General features: G+C 35.0%; 1 protein-coding gene across 1 annotated transcript; it reads right to left on the bottom strand.

Annotated features, from left to right (window-relative positions):
* Positions 1 to 11,615: 11,615 nt before the first annotated feature.
* Positions 11,616 to 13,168, bottom strand: LOC149799374 (uncharacterized). The gene is made up of 2 exons (XM_089957064.1): positions 12,908 to 13,168; positions 11,616 to 11,710 (listed from the first exon to the last, which is right to left on the bottom strand). Exons 1-2 carry the CDS (start codon positions 13,164 to 13,166, stop codon positions 11,658 to 11,660), a joined length of 312 nt encoding a protein of 103 aa, XP_089813190.1. The 5' UTR covers positions 13,167 to 13,168; the 3' UTR covers positions 11,616 to 11,657.
* Between the last annotated feature and the right edge of the window lie 8,954 nt (positions 13,169 to 22,122).

Raw genomic sequence — 22,122 nt, 5'->3', positions numbered from 1 at the left:
GTAGTATTGCAGTGAAGTGGGCGATTTTTTTATACACCACAATATCTGTGGAAGGGTGTATTGTATTTCTTATGTATGTCTGTCCAGTTCCTTCAGCTCCCACGTAATCCTGTACCGTCCTGGTTTAATAACTTTAAAGGATTCTCTGGATTTAAATATAAAGTTGTCTCAAAGTGTACATTACGAAAGAGCTAGGACAAGTTCGATCTATACGAGATTTTCCCTTGTTTGCGTTAGAGGTTTGCCTTTTAATTTAGTTTCCCCTCATTTGCTTCATGGATTTAAAACCAATTTTCCATGAGGCTTCACATTATTCAAGAAACCTATATCAATTGTCACCGTTTTCATAAATGTCAGGCTAGAAATTTATCCTTCTGTATATTCAAACCAATTTACTTTCCATTAACTAAATAAATTAAATAAAATTAAATAGAAATTTTGCATTGAGAAGATTTAAGGCAAGATTTATTTTCAAGACTATTTTGTACACCATCTTATCGTGCAACGATTTCTGTTTAACTTAAACTATATTTCCGCTCAATAAATTCTGACGATGTTCCATTACTTGAAGGGCTTGTTAGATCGAAAGACTTAGCCTGGGTCCTTGCATTGCAAAGACACGGGTCAGTATTAGTTTTCACCGGTCTGACATGAAATTTTATAGAGGTATTGCACTGTTTGATCTAAAAGTTTACTCTTCGAGTAAATGGATGGATATCAAATTTTGCTGTAGGCATTATTATGTCAAGACTACCAAGTCGTTGGAAATTTGCCCTTGAATTTAGTCCCCAGTAAGCTACATCTGAGTGATTTAATGGATTTAAATAAAGTTTGTTTGAGGGTTTACAGTAAGAGCACATATATCAAGATCGATTTTGACTTCTAGGGAATTGTAACCTAATTTGCCTAACGTTGAGTTTCAATTTATTTTGATGGGTTTATTGGATTGACCTGACATTAAACGCTTGCCATTTTCAGATAAAGTTTTAAGAACTTATGGCATACCTTAATTTAATTACTATATTTCGCATAGAGTATAACCAGTGTAAGATATTGTATGTAGCAACTAAATATCGGACAGAAAGAGGTTATGGAAGATCAGTCATTGAAAATTTGCACAATTGGTAACCAAAACTGTTCTGTTTATAGCATTAATACTTGAATCTTGATGTTAGCAGCTTGTATTTAGACACTTTTATAAGTCAGATTCTCACTGATTACATAAATGTATATTACTACAGACTTGACAGATTTTAAGATATGATCATCATGGGGAGGGGAGAGAAGAAGAAGAAGAAGAAGAAAATCTGACTAAATATGGAAATACAAGTTTAAATAACATACATTAGAGCTGATATAGTTCTAATCGGTAAAGAACGTTCCAAAAGTGATATCGCCAAGAAAACAGTGGCGATCAATGCACTATCGTCATTGATAAATGCTATATGGCCACTGTGGTGATATAAAATAAGCATATCGATAGTTTTATTTTACATATTACAAAGGTGCAATAAATGAAGAATTTAAAAATAAATTGACTGCATTTATTTGGAGAAATATATAAATCATCATGATGAGTGTTTGTATGCCTCATTCCAAGGCTTTTTGTGTTTTAGAAGAGAGAAGTCAAATTTAACCACCTGCGATAAAGTGGCGGTACTATCAATATATTACCGCAATGTTTTATCTTCAGTTTGGTCTTCAGGGCTAGTATAATATTTTATACTTAAAACGTTCACTAGTAGGACACACTGCGGTCAAGGGAGGTCACGCTGTCCTTGTCGAATGGCCACTTGATCGCCTCCGGTGGCTTCCAGTGCATAAAAGACCCTTCTCAGTATTTTAATATGCTCACCAGAATAATGACTTTGTCTAGATCTACCAGGGATGTTATCCAGTTGAGCCCTCTGCGCGCCAGGCTCCAGATTCATCAAATGTAAGTTGGCATGCTAGATATCATGTTGTCTTGTTGATACCAACGATTTTTTGACTAAGGAAGTGAACAATAACAAGGTAACAATTGCTAAATTCCTCGTGAGAAAAATATTTTAATCTTCTAAGGATAGCGGAAGGATTCTGCAAATGTATTTTATTTTTCAACTCATTCCTCAACAAGAAACCTTTCAAAGTTGTGCAATGTGTTTTCTTTCTTCTACAAGTCACACCTATAATACAAATGCCAAAACTATCATTTATATCATAAATAAGGAGAGAGTAGACATTTGAAGAGGTTCCTTGATATTAGACCATATCCATTAGTCTTACAATATCAGCAGTAGTACAGTGAGATGAAATAGATCTCTATGACACCTACGTTTTAAACGACGTCAACATTTATGGGGACAAACATTATTATACCACTATGAAATGCATCTTTTTAACAGTGAGGCATTATGCGTCAGATAAACCGCTTTAAGTCAGCAGCAGGGAAGGTGGACATACCTTTTGCTGAAAAGTCATTTTTGAACAAATAAAACTTCATACCATAAAAATAAAAAATATAGGCGTAATAAGTCAAACCGACGCTTTTTACTTACCGAGAGTTTCTCTAATTGAGTTAGTTTTTAGAGTACCCAATAAATGCTATAGATCTAGCATGTCATGTTCATGACGTAGCTGATAAAAGTAAAGATCTGTAACAATGACATATTGCAAATGTGAAGTTGATTCACTCGTTAAAATCTATATTAATAATAAAAATATATTAGAGAATCTTTAGCTAATAATACGCATGCATGGAGTAATGCAGTGACACAATTTCCATGAAATCGAATTGTTAAATTTTACCAACGACATATATTTGATTTTATTAACGAAATATGTAAAACTGATCCTGTATCAGTGTGGTTATTTCAAAGTTCAGATAATGGAAATTATGATAATTTTGTACGGCCTAATGAAGATATTTATCAATGAAGTATGGAGAAATCTGTTGTTGAAATATACCCATGACGTTACTGAACAGTTACTGAGTAACTGTTTAACCGTTCCGTCAGTTTCTGCTCATTTTGCTAGAGAGTAAAATTCGTGGAAACCAACACGATTGTACTTACTTGAAAAAATACAACACAGTTGTCTCAAATACGGACACGGTGGATTATGGGATACTAAATACGAGTATTAGGATGTTTTTTTTTTAGTTGATATGTTATCCCAGAAGTTTTCATGGAATGGGAGAGTGTTCTAAGTCTTTTGAGCGATTTGGACATACAAACACGAGATGCTTAATCTGCAGGAAATGTTTCCTCGTCGTTTTGACCGGTAACCTCAGCGCGATGTTAAATGGTTGTATTGACTGGTCAGCATAACGCTTGTCCAGATGCTACTGTATATGAAACATTCTCAATATTCTTTTTATGTCAACAAGCTTAATAGCAATAGCTGGTGGACTTTTTTTAAAAAAGAATCATTAATGGATCATTTATGTTCCTACGAAACCTCATAAGCAAATGTACATGATTAAAATAAGTAGATCCAAATGAGGTTATTTCGCTATTAACCGAAACTACCGATTTCATCATTGGAAGGTGCTTGTTGTCGATATATTACTTCGTTAGAGCGTCATTTTCTGATTCTGGTTATCCAAGACCGGTCATTTTATTATTAGACATACTGAGAGAACCAATTATTGTATCACCGGATTTTTCTACTCGACCACGAATATTATCCGATATCGTTGACATAATAACAATAGGCTTAATTTTTCCGTTACTATCATACACAGCTAAACGGTTTTCAGTTACTCCATTAGTTCTAACAATAATATATTTGATTGAAAGATTGCTTGTTTTTAATTTTCTTTGCTTATCTTGAAATACAACATCTTTGTTTGGATCTACATTTCCAAGATTTATAATTCAGATATTTCATCATTAATATGTTTACTTGTATTTTCATGGGTTATTCCGTCAGGGTTATTTTGTTGTTGAGTTTGTTTAGGAGAAGGTCTTCCGTAAATATCCACAATTATACTTTAAGATCTGTTTAAAACGAGGTGGTAATGTTGATGAAGATATAGCCTCGAGTACAGCAAATGCTTCACGGCCGCATATTGGTGGATCGGTTGTTGTTTGTGTTGGTAATGTTGAATACCAAACTGGAGTTTTATTGATTTCACGTAACTTATAAATTATATTGGTGGGGCCAACCCATACGAATCAAAATAAACAACTACAAGTGGATCAGTCGCGTAGGCAACCCAATGAGTACCAGGGCCAGAACTATTATCAAGATTCATGATACCGGTTTCAATGTTGTTTGGTTGTTCTGGTAATTGATAAAAACACCTCTGAATTTTTTTATATGTAATTTTTAGCAGCATAAAGTTAATCAAAATTTGACGTTGGAAAGATTAACGAAGTGTTCCTGGAAGTCTTCCGTTTTAATGAGGGGTTCCTAGTAATCTTAGACCCCTTTGCCGTTTTTAAATTATTGTCCTGTTGCTTTCGTTAATGCAGTCGAAGCAGCAGTTCCAACAGCAGCAAGTACAGCGGCTTTTAACGCTGGTATAGCTGCAAGAAGTGGAAATATATCGCACGTTTTAATTGTTTCTTTAACCGCACCAGCAGAAAGATTGAGTGTAACGCCTGTTTTTGATTGTTTGGCGCTACTGAAATGCCTGAATTGACGTTCTGATAATGATTATTTTGATCACCTGTGATCAGCCTTTTTTTTAGTGATACTTTAATTCCGCAGTTTTTCGTTGAACTTGATTGAATCTTTATAATCTGACCAGGAGTCAGACTGACACTAACATGATGATATGACACTATTAATATCGTTAGCAATTTATTTACATATTTTCTACTGGATCATCAATAACTCTCATTCGTCCGCCAGTGCCTTCAAGTAGCATTCCTTTATAGCTCAGTATAACCGCAAATGCTCTATAATTAGCACCAAGGGGGTTTACTCGAGCTCTAAATTGAACATTAACAACAGATTGTTTGAATAAATCTATATGCTTCAATGAAAAATAACAGATCGGATACAGTGTTGTAAAATCCCGCTGTGATATTTGTTAACCAGTATATATATATATATATATATATATATATATATATATATATATATATATATATATATATATATATATTGATCACGTCCCATAAGTGTAAATAAACGCTGGTACGCACGTGCTACATGATTTCGGTCAACATTTAACAATATATCTTCAGATGGTTCTTGGTTTCCATTTATCCGTAAAGAAACTTCACTATCTGCATGTGTTTCAAATGTCATATGAATACGTTCTTGTGAATCTAGTCGATAACATATTTGACAAGCGATAACTATATACCTTGGTGCAGAAATCCCTTGTTGTGATGCTATATGCCATGTACATAACCCAGCAACATTGCTTTGAGTGCTATCTGTGGTCGTTGTTAACCATGATAACAATCATTTTCCACTTGAATTCATAAAACTAATTAACTTTTCTTCTTCAGCAATTGATGGAGTCATTAATGGCATCCACGGTGAAAGTTTGATTAATCTTACCATACAATTGTGAGGAGCAGAAGGACGCCAGATTGCATCATTGTCAGTAGTTTTTATTACAAGTACAATTGTATGTTTAGCTCCGAAAGTAACTTTTCTAACATTTCTACAAATTCCAATAATAGCAGATAGTGGAATTGCGCCCGGAAAACCTTCTTCATTATTTAACATTGTTCTGCATGAAGCAAAGCCTAAGTTTAAATTTTCGTTCATCAATGCAGCTTCAGTTCTAGCTGCATTCATTATTACGTGTATGTGTTCAGGATGATTAGACGTATCTTTAGCAAACATCATTGATGGGCCGGCTGATCTTGTATAATCATCCGAATATCTTGCAAGACCAAGTATTGTTGTAGCAAATCAACGTCTTCATTAATTGTTTCAATATGTATTCCGTCAATCATTCATATAGGGCTGTCAATCTGCGCCATGATACCATTGTTAAAAAAACAAACAACTATATTACCAATTGCAACTCCTGTGCCATCATCTTGTAAAACTATACCTTCTACTTCAATAAACGCTTCAGCAGGTATATACATGTATGCTTGTATCTTGAACATGTAATTCAGTTCGACCACGCTGATCTGGTTGTCGTGCGTCATATGAATGATACTGATAATCGCATATAGATTTATCTTTGAGAATTGGTGCGTTTATATCAAATGCTGGATCGGATACACGTTTAAACATTTTATTATAATTGTTATCGTCTAACACGTAGACCACTACCTGCTATTAAACATGCCGTTATATGTTTGTTTTTCTGACTGGGGTATATTAGCCAATTCTGCTAGTTTTGATTTGCAGTTTGATTTATTATTTTACCGATAATTGGAGTCCTATTTACAGTGCTGGGTAATTTTAATGGCTGTGGTTTTCTTCGTACTAATCCAGCTAATCTTTCTTTGATTGCTGCAAATGCTTTACCAGCAATATCACCAACAGCAAACCTTGAACAACATTACGAAGTCCATCCCTGTAAATCGCTTTGTAAGTTGACAATCGTGATTTTACTACCCTAACTATTACAGGCGCATGTTACAGGAGAATTATTTCCTGCGCGTTTTTCTCTGCTCAGAACTTCTAAGCGATCAACATCGGCAAGAACACTGTCAGGACAAGTTCCTAATCCACTTCTGGTTTACAGTTTAGAGTTTTACGTGTTTTTTATCAATTCAGCAAGCATATCATCTTCTCGTCGTAATTCTTATTTTCTTTCATATACATCTCTGTAGTATTTTTGAGCAAATTTTTCAGGACCATATTTAACCATTAATGCACCATTAATCCAATTAGTTCTTGTGTATAAACATTTTCAGGTTTAAATATTTATCTTTCATCATAATTCGCAGCAATATGTACTATCCAGAATAATCTTCATCCATGATACTTTTTAAGCCAGCAGCTGTAAATTCTTGAGGATGTTGAAATTTGTGTCGTGGTCGAGGTTGAGCTTCAGTTACAATTTGTATTGAGGAGTTTAGGAATTTGTCACCAAAAAGATTGTGGTTGAGCTTCAGTTACAATTTTTAATTGTTAAGGTTGTTCTCTTTTTATTACTTCTTGAAATTTTTGAAAATCAGGATCATTTGTTAAGTGGTGATGAAATATACATCTCTAACCCAATCATCCTTTGTCCAAAAATCAACACATTTCGTTCTTACATATTTACCCGTATTTTTATATTTCGCAGCAATATCATAAACTTCTACGTAATATACATAGATGTAAAATGTAAAAACTTAAATATCTTAGAAACTGTAGCAAATCAGTTCTTTTAATTGTCATATTTGAATTCAGCACATCAAACTCCATAACAAAAATAGATCCGTTGTAGATTTGGTGGCAATCTATGCCAAGGAATAATAAGCGTTAAGAGACCCATCTAGGTCTTTCTGAGGACAACTGAAAACCTGTATTTCACATTTTCATTGCATTTGAGTTGCTGAGAACAATGGTAAACCTATATTACACATTTTCATTGGCGTTTTGAGTTTCTGAGGACAATGGTAAACCTATATTACACATTTTCATTGGCATTTTAAGTGTCTGAGGACAAATGTTAACCTATACTACACTTTTTCATTGGCATTTTGAGTTTCTGAAAACAGTGGCAAATCCCATATTACTCATTTTCATTGGCATTTTATTTCATTCATCACTATCTGCAAACCAGTGTTATATTGAAATATTGTTGAATGAACGCAATTCACTTTTGACTGCGAACTTTAAGTATAAAATATTGTCAGTCTGGATTACCTATAATCTCATATGACCCAGTTGTGTGTCCAGAAAAGAAAATGATCGTGTTAGAATTGCCTACTGTGAACCCAATTCAACTTACGCAAAGCCAGTAGTAAACAGATTTGTTATGTACTGTCTCTGTCACCATCTAAAATCATCCGAACAAAATCTGGGCCGTACCTTGTTTATTTTTAATTAAACCAAATGAAAATGTCTACAGTGACCGGCCTTTTGTTTCCTCAATGACCTGTTATTTGAATCTAGTCTTAAGAAATGCTGTCAAGTTATTTTTCGAGTGCGAATTTGGAATCAAGCTAAGATTTTGTGCACTGTAACATGTTTCTCTGTCCTAGGTTTTGAAAACTGAAATTGAAAAATGGATGGCAAAGTTGTTTCCTCCAAACTGAACACACTGTGTGAAATGCATCGGTTTCAGTATTGAAACTATGACGATACACAGTATGCTTCATTTCATTATTTTGCCAACGGCAAGTTTCAAGGGTTATCCTAAAGGGAGACAGATATAATTAGGATTTAATTAAAGATTTTCCTACAAAAAGCTCAAGTGCGTGTGTGTTGGGTGGGGTGGGGTGGTGAGTGACGTAAAGAGCGAGATTGGTATATTTTTTATAACAGAACAGACAACATTATATTTGTATTCTAAATCGTTATACAGAAATTTGAAGTATGTGTGTGTCTGTCTGTCATTGTGTTTGCGTGTGTGTTTTTAAGGTGAGAGCGGACCTTATGGACTATCAGCGTGGGCAATCACACTCCTAGATGGATGTGTGTGTGTGTGTGTGTGTGAAATAGATAAAGAGAAAATGTTTCTTTTTAATGTTTCTTAAAGCAAAGTGGTTAAAGACCATAAAATCGTCATTATTATTATTATTATTATTATTATTATCGATGTCTCAAATAGATTATGTGTAAATATCGTATTACTATTCAGAAGAATACATACAAATCAAGACACTTACATTTTATGGTATATATTTAGAGTCTTTAAGAAGCTTTCCTAATAAGTCAGAAGATCATAAAGTTCCCCGATAGTCCGTTCACATTTTAGTTTTTTCTTAAAAAAGTTCCATCGAATCGATGAAGAGTAGTTTCTGTATTCTGTTGCAATTGAGCTTTGATCATCAGGTCGATGCACGGGTAGTTTTTATGTTCTGTTACAAGGGAGCTTCGATCATCAAGTCGGCGAAAGGGCAGTTTCTGTGTTCTGTTCAAGGGAGCTTCGATCATCATGTCGGTGAAGGGGCATTTTTGTGTTCTGCTGTAAGTGAGCTTCGATGCCTCTCTTTCGTAACATTTTGTCTTGACTCGTCATAAAATATGTCATTTTATACTTAAATAGGATGGTCATTATAACAACCGTAAAAATGTTTTTGGTCAGATTGGTGATTCTTTCAGATAAGTGGTAAGCAAAACAGGACGTAAAAGAAATTGAAAAATAGGTACAAGTGTTGTTCTTGTTCTGACCATCGCGATATAAATGATGTCTATTTCCTTTTCTCGTAGTGGACTGTACAGTCCACCTATGGGCAGTAACTGCTGTTGTGGTTGGAATGTATCATCCTCTTTTTTAAATAATGAATATCGTACAAACGCCGAGACTAATGTTGAGCCCTAATTATCACGTGACTTAAAACTGTATCAAATAAGTTCTCAAACAATAGTTCTCGGACAAGTGTATATCTAATGCTTTTTAGCTATTTTGTACATCCAGTTACAGGAGGCTGCCATAAAGCTGGCACGTATGCTCATTTATATTTTTAAAAATCTAAGATATGACAGGATCGAATTTCTTCGTAATCTGCATGGTAACTCAGTATCCCAAAACAGAGTTGACAAAAGTGTAACTATGTCGGCCATTGAAAGCAAATAAAATATTTTTTAAAATATTTTTTAATGTTTCACATCTTTTGTGAGCCAATACAATAGCAGTACTTTAACGAAGTGTTTTGATGGAATCCGATGTATATAGAGCGCCACCAATTGGAAAAATGTAAATTACCTGTGTTTTCTCTTAACAATAGCTTAATAGTGTCGTAGACGTTGTGAATAATTTACTTACATAAAATTTGCAGTCTCGAACCATTGTCCTAAATGAAATCGTAGTCGAATGTCAACCATTTTGTCTTATTTGTACATCATTGACGCTGAAGACGGTACCGAAACGCAAACAGAATATATGGTGAGGTTGGAAGGAAGACAATAAATACATGTGTCTGAGAGAGAGAGAGAGAGAGAGAGAGAGAGAGAGAGAGAGAGAGAGACTTAAGTTCATCAGAGGTTCTATCATCATCATGCATCATGCATATAAGCTTTAGTTAGATTCAAGGTAAGAAGATAATATTCAGGTTTATCTCGGGTATGGGCGTAATGCCCCGGTAAGGCCGAATGATTCGCGTAATACTGCATTACATCCAATGGATGATTAGCTCTTCCGATAATATCATAAATGAAATGAATAGGGTAGACTGACAAATCTGTTCTAAGTTTAAAGTGGACGAATTCTGGGCCTTAATCACGATTAAATCATTCAACTTTTCCAAGACCATCCGCCATTTTAGAACCATTCACATCAAGGCTGGTGAGGTACCAAACAATTAAACTGCAAAATTAATTCAGATACATAATTACTCGTCTCAGTCTATATGTGTAAACAATCGTGGATTGGGGGGGGGGGAGGGCATATGTTTGTGCATATGTGTGTACTTAAGATCTCATGCGTACAGTTTTCATGCAAAACCCCACAGAGAAAGACAGACGGAGCGAGATTAATTTAAGGATTTCTAACAACGCATACTCATTCCTACACGGTATATGAACGTTTCTTTTTTAACTAATTTTTACATACAGTAACATTTCCGAATTAAGATCACCACCCCCATTGGACCGAGGATTATGGGTAGAGTCGATAGGCTGTCGATTTCTCTGTGACTGCCCCTTATTGGCGATAGAGACTAATCTCCCTTGCGTGAGCAATGTTCCATACGTTACTCAAGGACGTAAAAGAAATTATACAATAGGAACACACTCCAATATAGAATAAAAACAGTTTAATGAGATCAGCTAGCGCAGCAATTAACGATAATCACAGCTTTTGTTGAAGTCATCTCTACAGAGCTGAAAATAAATGACACACATATTAATTAATCGTTTCCAGTTTGCAGATAAAAATGGTACTAACAGCTGCCTCGGTTGGCGCTCAGCATTAAGAGGTTAGTGTTAGGACCGGTCGGCCTGGTGTCAAGGTAATGTGACTGGATGGGACATCATGCTATATGTCTGCGACATGATGCCCCAGTGCTAGACATCATTGTAAACTGTCACACTGAAGACATGACTGAAAACGTTTTAAAACTACGTTAAAAATCCATCACACACACACACACACACACACACACACACACACAACATTTGCAGATTGAAAATATGCATTTTAGGGTCATTATATAATGAAAATGTTTTCTACCTATCTCGTGCAGAAATATTTAATTGGATGTGACGTATCTATTCTAAACGTACAACATTATATTCTATTCTAAACGTACAACATTCGTATTATGTACCTCAAATGTGCAAACGAATGGAAATAGCGACTTTTGATTGCCCATACACCAATGACGACATAGTGGTACACTTTGAGATACAGCGCTTACCTCTCGCAGGTTACGAGAATTGAAGTCTGTACTTGGAACATACAGGTCTGATCCTATTTTGTTTGCGATACCAGCAGATATGATAATGTTATCTTCCTGCAAAGTTCTAAATATGGTGAACGTGCACTGCTCGAAGATATTGGGTTTGGTGGAAAAGGAACGGTAGTATTACGATTTACTTCGAATAGCCATAATTACCTTTCAGCCAATGGTAGCGTTGATGATGTGGACAGGGGAAGATTATTCCTTCTTGGAGAGCATGGGGAACAAGAGGAGGATCAAAATAAGCGGCACTAAAAAAGTCAATAAATGAAAACATAAAAAAGGTACGTAAGTTGAAAGAAAGAAGGAAAGAAAGTAATAATGTATGAATGAATGGCTGAATGGATAGACATGTAAATATGATGTTTTGTATTGATATATCACGGTATAAGGGTTTCTCACATCATCTGTCATGAAGATCGCAAGAACAATAATGTTTCAAATGTTATGGGCTGAAATCTTTTTTTTTATTATGTCTTTCTTTCTTTCCTTCTTACGTGCATAGCTACTGCTTGCGTCGCTAAACTGACCAAAACGAGATCTGAATTTAATTTGCTATCTTGCGTGGAATATAGTTAGTAATAGATAGTGATAAATGAACGATTAAGGATACATGGAATTCATATGTATATACTTCGAGACTTTGTTATTATTCTTATTCTTGTTATTATTATTATTATTATTATTATTATTAGTTGTAGTAGTAGTAGCAGTAGTAGTAGTATTGTTGTTGTTGTTGATGATGATGATGATGATGATGATGATGGTGGTGGTAGTGTTGCTGTTGCCATTATTATTAATGTTATTTTATGATTGTTGCTGTTATTTTGCTGACATTATGATTATTATTATTAGTAGTAGTAGTAGTAATAGTAGTAGCAGTAGTAGTAGTAGTAGTAGCAGTAGTGTTGTTGTTGTTGTTGTTGATGATGATGATGGTGGTGGTGGTCGTGTTGCTGTTGCCATTTTTATTAATGTTATTTTATCATTGTTGTCGTTATTTTGCTGTTATTATGATGATTATTATTAGTAGTAGTCGTAGTAGTAGTAGGAGGAGGAGGAGGAGGAGTATTGATTTGAATATATAGCCTAGGGATGTACATCAAGCACGTGCTACAGTCAATCATCATTGTCTATCCTTATTTTGTCAAATGCTATGGTATTATAATTTCTCAGTGTGGATATTGGGGAATATTGGGAATTCAAGTTTACTAGCAATAAAGAGTACGACTAGTATCTTTTTAAAATTAGACTGGTATTCCAGCTGAATAATATATTCTGTCAAACCCGAAAAAGAAACGGAAGTGACGATTACTTAGTAAAATCATTTTCAAAATGAACAGTTGAATCATAATATCGGTTTATGAGTGGATCCAAGGCCAAGATGACGAAATAATAAAATCATCTAGAAAGATTGGACAGACAACAGTCCAATGGTAAATACTTACGGAGTTGACCGAAACCTCCTCCTCCGCCACCGCTGTATCCTCCACCGTATCCTCCTCCGTATCCTCCTCCGTATCCTCCACCGTATCCTCCTCCGTATCCTCCTCCATATCCTCCTCCGTATCCTGCTCCATATCCTCCTCCATATCCTCCTCCGTAACTGGGATAGGATCCTCCATAACCGCCACCATATCCGTAGTCAGCCAGGGACAAACCCAGCATCATGAAAACGCCAATGCTAATTAGTGTTATGCTGCACATGGTTGATAAGCTGTCGATATATATATATATATATATATATATATATATATATATATATATATATATATATATATATATATATATATATATATATATATAATCTCAGCCCGACTTCTATTTAACCAGGTCATTTTTTTCTTTCGATCGATCGTTCTATCGACAGCTCGGTGGTCTAGTGGTTAGAGCATCCCCTCGGATGCGAGAGGTAGCGGGTTTGACCGCCGGCCTAGTCATGCCAACAACTTATAAAAATGGTGCTAGCAGCTGCCTTGCTTGGCGCTCAGTATTGAGAGGTTAGTGCTAGGACTGGTCGGTTTGGTATCAATGATATATTTATATTGTGACTTGGTGAGACATCATGCTACATGTGTGCGGCACGATGCCCCAGTGCTAGAAATTACTACCATCTTTCACACTGCAGACATCGTAGCGATATGACTGAAAAATTGTTATAACTACTTTAACAACACAAATCACTGTGTGTGTAAGTGTGTGGGGGTGGGGTGGAGGTAGGAGGTGGGGGTTGGGGTGGGGGTGTATGTGTTCACTCATCTTACGTCTTCATTCGAAGTTTGTGATGACATTCCTTTTGGACGCCTTGGATGCGAAAGGTCATGTATTCGCTCTCCAGTGTCATAATAGTTAGAGCGTCTGCCTCGGACGCGATAGGTCGCGGGTTAACGCCCCGGCCGAGTAATACCAAAGATATAAAAATGGCAATAACCGCTGCTTCGCTTGACGCTCAACATTAAGAGGTTAGTGTTACCACTGGTCGGCCTGGTGTCAGGATGATGTGACTGAGTGGAACATGATGATACATGTCTGCAGCATGATGCCCCAATGCTAGACTTTACTATAAACTACAACAATGCAGACATCATAGCGATATGACTAAAATTTGTAAAGCTACGTTAAAAATAAAAAATCACACACACACACGCACATGCCTGATGGATGTGTTACACACAAATAGATGGTGCAATATTTTTGTACAACTTCTAACCATAATTATAGGTTACTGCACTTGTATGGGAAAATATGGACGATTCTTTGGATGGAATACTACACTACCTTGTGAGTACAGTATTTCCATCCGACAAAACGAATTCATATTTTCCCATTCAAATGCAGTAATATTTTTATTATATGTTCATTTTCTTATTCTACCTAAGGCTCAATTATATAAACAAAATAAATTACAAGAAACAACGTAAATGAATGTATGCCGTATTTCAAACTAAATACACAAGCGCAGATTCATCGTTACACAACAATATTATTAATGCGCACATAACTCTGCTCAGATAAATTTGAACTTGTCGCGCGCTAGACATAAGTTTCCAAAGAAAATGGCGTTTTTGTCTACTTAAATCTGAAATCTGGAGCCATATTGTGTGTGAATGCACATTGCAACAAGTTTTCCATTTGATCTGAAATGAATAGATTTTGGTATTTCTGTCGATTCTACGAATTTTATTGATCATGGACTGGATTCATCTGTGCAAATTGTACATGAAATACATCGGATTGAAGCAGCGATGAAGAAGCGTGTTTACATCTGCAAGTGTGTGTTTTCTGTCATTGACTATTTGAAATCATAATGTGGGAATAATATGAAGTGTTTCAACTGCAATGATTAAAAACACGCTATTGAATTTAATGTTTATTTCATTCTGAGTGCAGTACGGAGGATGTAATTGCACTCGGAATATAGTCGAAATTACAGTACAATTTCGAAATGTGTAATCAAGCTTGAGAACTCATGATATGGCTCATGTAATTGGATTTGCAGAACTAAGGACATACGTTTTGAGAAAATTTAGATTGTAAAACTCTAAGTATATTTTGTACCATTCTTATTACCAGCTAAAGGAGATAGTTTATGCCTTATAACTTGCATGTTTTTATTTGTAGGTACCAAGCAGTTTTATGAAATATTGCGTCTATCGCCAAAATCTGAAACATTGCATCAAAAAGGTTAAGGCTAGATGTAGCAAAACAGTCCACGAAACATCTGCTTTAGTTCATTCAGAAACAACTTTAATGAACCAATACGTAAAGCGTCTGCTACACGAGAGTACATGAGTTGTTTACAAAATAGTTCCTAATGCACTATTGGGCACACGTGTTCTGCGCGTGAGTGCAATATGAAGATGTGCAATATCGTAAAATACTGAACGATTCTGATAATGTACAGTTAACGGATAAACAAAATGAGCATATAATTTAAGTGATCACATAAACTTTAGCTATGAATATATTGAAGAAGAAAATACACAAAAGACATCGTGCTTGTCTAGCTATGGGGCTAAAAATAGCGGTCGAAAATGTGCCAATCAGACATGCGAGGAAAACAAACAGACTGAGAAGTAAAACAATTAGACATAAAAACGTAGCTAACTCACATATTCAAAATACGGAATAACGTGACATACCTTCCTTGCATCCAAAGAGAATCAAAGTGGCAAAAATGTAAGGAAGATTTCATTATTTATACCCCCCTCATGCGCGAATGGCATGTGAAATCTTATGACCGTGTGATGTAAAAGAAATCGTAACTTCCGCTTCGGTAGGGAAATGTTATTTCATTGCCTTAAGAGATGTGACATCAGAAAATATCACACCTATTACTAGAGGTATAAGATATATATATATATATATATATATATATATATATATATATATATATATATATATATATATATATATATATATATATATATATATATATATATAGTATGTTGTACCAATGACATACCACGAGATGTATAAATTTGTCATTAAAAGGAAACGAGGCTTAACGAATTTCCATTTAATGACAAATGTATGCAACGAATGGTATATCATTGATACATCGTTCATATTATACATAGATTGTATTAATATCACAGGGGCCCCGAGTAGCCGAGTAGCCGAGTACGGATCACTGCCATCTCACCTCTGTCTGCGTGGGTTCGAGTCTCGGATTCAGCCATTGTGGTTATGTGAGAAAGCTTGCCAGTAGCTTCTCGTGGGTCGGTGGTTCTTTCCGGGCTTTTCCCGGGTTCTTCCTCCACCATTAATACTGGCCGCCATGTATAGCCTATCGTGTGCTGAAAAATGGCCTTAAACCCTACAACAACAACAGCATATTTATATCACATACAAATACACATATTTGCACTTGGAATGGAGTTACGATATGCTACGGGTATTGTTTACTGACCGAGTGGATGTATTTCTCACTTACTTGCGAGTGTGTCTGCTACAAAATATAGTTCCACGATTTTTATTGTTCTTCACAATCACATATGCAAATTGATAAGTTGATTGTTTTCGTTTTGAGTTTCTATTTTTTTTTTCAGATTTATTGAATCAATATAAGACAAACTCATGCAGTATTGTTTTTATGAAGAAAGCAGTGCATTACAAACATGATTAGCTTCTTGTACACTAAGAAGTAATAAAAATATTTTAATATATTGACAGTTCATCTAATTATTCTGCATTAATAAACATTAATAAACATTTCTAAAGATCATAAAATTCTCTCTCTCTCTCTCTCTCTCTTTCTCTCTCTCTCTCTCTTGGACGCTTTGACTAAACTTGACCATCATTCATAGGTCCAGATACATCGTCGTATGACACTAGCAAAAATCCCCAACTTTCGTATTTTCATAAATTTTCACCCGTATATGGATAGCTACGATCATCCAGAGAGACAGAAGGGGGACGGGGGCGACCATCTGGACATTTTTATATTTAATAGTTAATAATCGAGTTTTAGTACATTATAATAGGTTTAAGAAACAATGCATTGTATACGCTACAGTATGTGTGCCTCGTAACCGACAAATTTACATATAGGCCCAGTGTCGGCTGGCGATTGCAACTACGTATCATTGATATTATGAACACTGTAAATATATCCCAAGGAAAACGTAAACATTCCGTTACGACGAACCAGGTTCCTGTCTGTGTAAGTACTTGTGCAAGTTCAGGTTTAATGTTTTCGTTCAGCGCCATATGTTTTTCTCTCTCACTCCAGATTTGTGCTTTCTTTGTCCTTTACACATGAGAGGGGAATGGAAAAAAAGGAAAGAATTCCGATGAAATTGTGTACCATTTTAATTTCGTTTAGAAAAGAGGCACTATTAATATTTGTTATCGTTATTTTCATGTCAGTTATAATTAATGAATGAGTAGAAATTCATCATTAATATATAGGCCTGCAGTTGAAAGAATGTTTTTATATTTGTGTTATTGCGCCCTGGACGGATCAAATTTGATATACCAATAGTATTGATACTAACACTTTAAATGCCATATTTTATAAGACTTTGGTATGACTCGGTCGGAGTTCGAACCCACGACCCCCGCATCCGATGCACACCGTTTGCTTTATACTAACACTTTAAATGCCATATTATTTTTAATGTTTGTGGTATATATATATATGTGTGTGTGTGTGTGTGTGTGTGTGTGTGTGTGTGTGTGTGTGTGTGTTTTGAAATTGCTAGATGAGTAATTGATATCTGGAATTACTTATTTATATTTTCGTTTGGTACAACTATTGCGGTGTTTGTGATCTCCAGCCATTTAAAAAGTAGGGCTACTCTACTGTAGCTAATACATTTTTCAAATCTGTGGTTAAGAAATATATCACAATCCCCTTACTTTCATTAACAAAAAAAACAAACTTAGAGTTTGTGTTGATGGAATTTGATGTTGCAGGAAAACAGCATTCACATTAGGCACTTCAAGGGAAAATGGCATGTGATTTTGGCATTTTCACGTGTTTCTAAGTACTATTGTTCCTTATTTTGTGTATATTGTTCTGTGCATAAAATATTTCTTGTAATTTGAATTGTTATATTATCATGTATATTTGACTAACAATTAAAACAAAGGTTTTATTGAATAAATCTTTATTTTTCTTTGAGAATGAAGGCGTTATGTATATTTAATTAATCTTGTATCCTTCACCTTTGTCCGAAATTAAAGATAGAGGTTTGGCCTATTATCATGTAACGTCTACTGATTTTGATTATGGCTATTAGACCTAAACAAGATGTTTGCTTAAATTTACATTCAAATCCTCATCTTGTTTAAGAATTAGTGAATCCTTTCCTTAATAATAATTAGATTTCCAAAAGATACTATCGCTGCATCATGTGACAGTCTATATATAATGGAGATTCGGTGAACAATTATTCATTGCTGTTTCATATCAGTCGTTGGGAATCTATTGCTAAGGTGCCCGTTTACTGGACTAAAACATATTCTGAGTTGTTTTTTTAAATGCATCTCATTATGATACATTAAGACTATTGATGCATCAGCACATTCACGACTATTGGTACAGCAGCACATTCAATATTGGGATTTATTCGGGACATTTTATGCTTTTAGACTTGTCACGGAACATTTAGGATTATTTTTTTATTTATCTCACAATACTGTAAGTGTCTTTAGTATTTTCACTTTTTATTCAACGTAAATCAATATATCTCTGAATTTTACAAAACGTTAACTTCGCTTCTTTCTGACTGCTCCGGTGGCCTTATTGGTTAGATGGTCTGCATCGGATGCGGGAGGTCGTGGGTTCGAACTCCGACCGAGTCATACCAAAGTCTTATAAACGTGGTACTTACAGTTGCCCCTCCTGGCGCTCAGCATTAAGGAGTTAGTGTTAGGAATGGTTGATGTAAGGATATTGCAACCGAGTGTTTGTTATATCATGCTACATGCCTTCGGCATGATGCCTCAGTGCTAGACATCACTATTAACTGCCGCACTGCAGACACCGAAGCGATATGACTGAAAAATTGTTAAAGCTCCGTTGAAAGCTACTGTTACTTAGTTTAACACTATAAACTCGTCACGCGAATCATTTTAAATTTGAAATTATAAGATGATAATAATAGTAATGCAACACAAATTCGAGTCCATTGCTATAGTCATCATCAAGCAACACACACAATCAAAAAGATCGTAATATTTTAAATGTAAAAGCGAGACATACATTTGTACGTACCCACTATAGGACATGGTCCTAATGGTACAGCAGCCAATACGATCTAGATATTTCAGATACCACCTTTTTGTACGATCTACTATTATTGGGTAAGATTTTAAATGAAGTTTAAAATTCACGATGTCACTGAGAACCTAAGACAGTAACAGGTGGAACAGCGTTGCTTATCCTTTAATATGTAAGATATATATAAGGTGGACAGCATTTAAACAATGTGATTCAGCACAGTATAGAAAAGCGGAAAGTGTACGTTTGTATAAAAGACTTCAAGATCTTGGATAAATCATTCAAAAGAGGTCGGTCACATGTCATGGGCAGCCATCTATCAAGCTCACCTGGACTATTGGAAACATCCAATTCATGAAAGCATGAACTAGTGTTAATACTAGAATGAAAATACAGTCGTATGAAAAACTTACACATGGTACTGCACACACGCACGCACAAACACACACACACACACATATGCTATTTATTACTTATTTTGGACTAAAGATGAGTCAGACGATACGACTCCGGTACCCCAAGTGGTCATAACGTCCGCATCGGATGCGGGATGTCGAACCCTGGCCGAGTCATAACAATGTCTTTAAAATGGTATTATCAATTGCCTCGCTCGCTTGACAGTTAGCATTAACAGGTTAGTAGTAGGATTGGTATCAGGTTAATTTGACTGGATAGTGCCACATTTCTGAGACGTGATGCCCCAGTGCCAGACATCACTATAAACTGCCACAATGCCGACATCCTAGCTATAGACCATTTCACAGTTTTTATATCCCCTTGGAAACAAAAGGTTGTATCAATGCAACTCACTTCCGGATAGTCCAGTCAATAAAGATGGCAAACGTAGATCCAAAATTGCGACAGACTGCTCACATTCCCCAAGCAAGATCGATATCTCACTATCTTAAAAAGAAATTCTATCAATATTTTATCAATTGTTTTTAGATATTTTTTTTTTCTTTCACTAACTTGCGCTGTTTCCAGCTTTCAAGTAATAGTTCTCTGCCCATTTCAAAACTTCATTAAATTTCCATTACTACCTCATGCTCTTATTTGCATTATTTGATTGTACGAAAGAGTATTGCTGTAAAAAGATTGCTATTGCAATTTGTTTCACTTGAAGAATAATGAAAATATGTTTATTTTTATTTTTTTAAAGCTTGAATCATTTCAGTTACTGGAGGTTGAACGTCAAGGGGGACAGAATTCTGACTTCTTTAGGTTCTTTTATTATCAGTTTAGACTGTTGCATTTATATTAATGTTCATTATATTTTTCATGATATAACTTGAGTGATATCCAGGAAGGATATTTATCTCTTCAAAGTGCACAAATGTCATCCACGCTTGAACAGACACGCGCACATTTGAGTCTCCTTGATGATTATTTTAATTTCATTTCCTTTAAAGGTTGGAATTTTAAGAGTATACAGTTTGGAGAACTTTCGATGTTAGGCCCATTATGCATGTATATGACATGTGTGGCTATTGCCTGTCTGTCTCTCTGTCTGTATGTATGTCTGCATGTCTCATTTCATCTGGTGCATGGGTATGTATATGCTTGAATGAATGTGTGTTCGCATGCTTATATTACATAAACATACTTCTGGTTAAAAAAAGAGTATATAATCGTGCTAAGATAGAAAGAGTGACTGATAGGTAAAGACAACAGATATGACTATTTTTGAGTATCCATTTATTATTGACTTGAAGAGCATGTTCTTACAAGCAGTCTCTTTTTTAAATCATACTGTCTGCAATTTTACATCCGGTGACGTGGATCAATATTGATTCAAAAGGCGAACCAAAGTAATATGACGGAATCTGTGAAATAATTGGATCTTTTAAACTTACATATTTGATGCAAGGAAAGTTAAACAGAATTAAAACAATTTTAAGAAGGCTGTTCCAGACGAATTTGCTGGTGGCAATCAGAAATGTTGTCTAAAGACCCCAGCATATTTGTGTTATCACAACGTGTCAGCATAAAGAACGAAAAATCGGGCTAAAAGTTACTGCATGCACTGTCCGATACTTGCTGTTTCAAGTTTTAAGAAAACCCGCTGGGAATGTAAATAATTAAATGTTAGGCTGAATTGATGCATGGCTATATCTGATTAGACATAGTAAGAAAAGAAAAAATATGTATATGAAAAAATACTTTTTTGATTGTTTACGATGGAAAAACCCCTTCCCGTCCACCAATAAGAAAATGAAACAATAAAAAGTCATTGGGCATGTTAATTAATCTGAATATTGTACGATATTTACACCCAAAAATGAATAAATATTCCGTCTGCATTAATTACACTCCTTTATCTTTTATGATAGCTAATGTAATTATTGCTTTGTTAAGTTCTTCTGAATACATTTATATGCTGTGTTCCATTTTAAAAAAAAAAAATCTTTTCTGGTTTAAAATATTCAGTATTACATATCAGCTGACGTACGAACTCGTGTTATAATTTTCTGATCGAACTCGTGCTATAACTTTCTTAACTTGTGTTATAAACGAACTATTAGTCTTGACAAAATAACTCAGAAAGAAAGGTATATCAACGTATCAAATTTGCAAATTGCTGTGATGATTTTCGTTAACGTTATGCAGTCAAAAATGCCAAATAAATGTTTAAAATCGGAGAGGAAAGTTAAATTTTTGTACAAAGGTTACTGAAATTATAGATAATTAATCTATATTATCTGATCTAATATAAATATGGACAGTGTATATCCTTTAATTATTTTATATCCCTTAAGTATGGACAGTAAATATTATTTAATTATCTGATATAATGTAAGTATGGACACCGAATCTAATTATCTGATGTAATGTCTATAATTATTCTCCTTGTATGAACAAAAGATATTAGACATATATAATATATTCATTTGTTTAACCATAATGATCTGTGTAGTACAGGTAAGATTCCTTCCT

Source organism: Sinohyriopsis cumingii, chromosome 5 (genome assembly GCF_028554795.1).
Source record: "Sinohyriopsis cumingii isolate HCF-2022 chromosome 5, ASM2855479v2, whole genome shotgun sequence".
NCBI classification, from domain to species: Eukaryota; Metazoa; Mollusca; class Bivalvia; order Unionida; family Unionidae; genus Sinohyriopsis; species Sinohyriopsis cumingii.
This window is presented reverse-complemented; position numbering and strand designations above follow the sequence as displayed.

Coding starts and splice junctions, on each gene's coding strand:
- LOC149799374 (XM_089957064.1), bottom strand. CDS start 13,166: ATGTGCAGCATAACACTAATTAGCATTGGCGTTTTCATGATGCTGGGT. Junction 11,711..12,907: donor AGGAGGTTTCGGTCAACTCC/GTAAGTATTTAC, acceptor TGACTTTTTTAG/TGCCGCTTATTTTGATCCTC.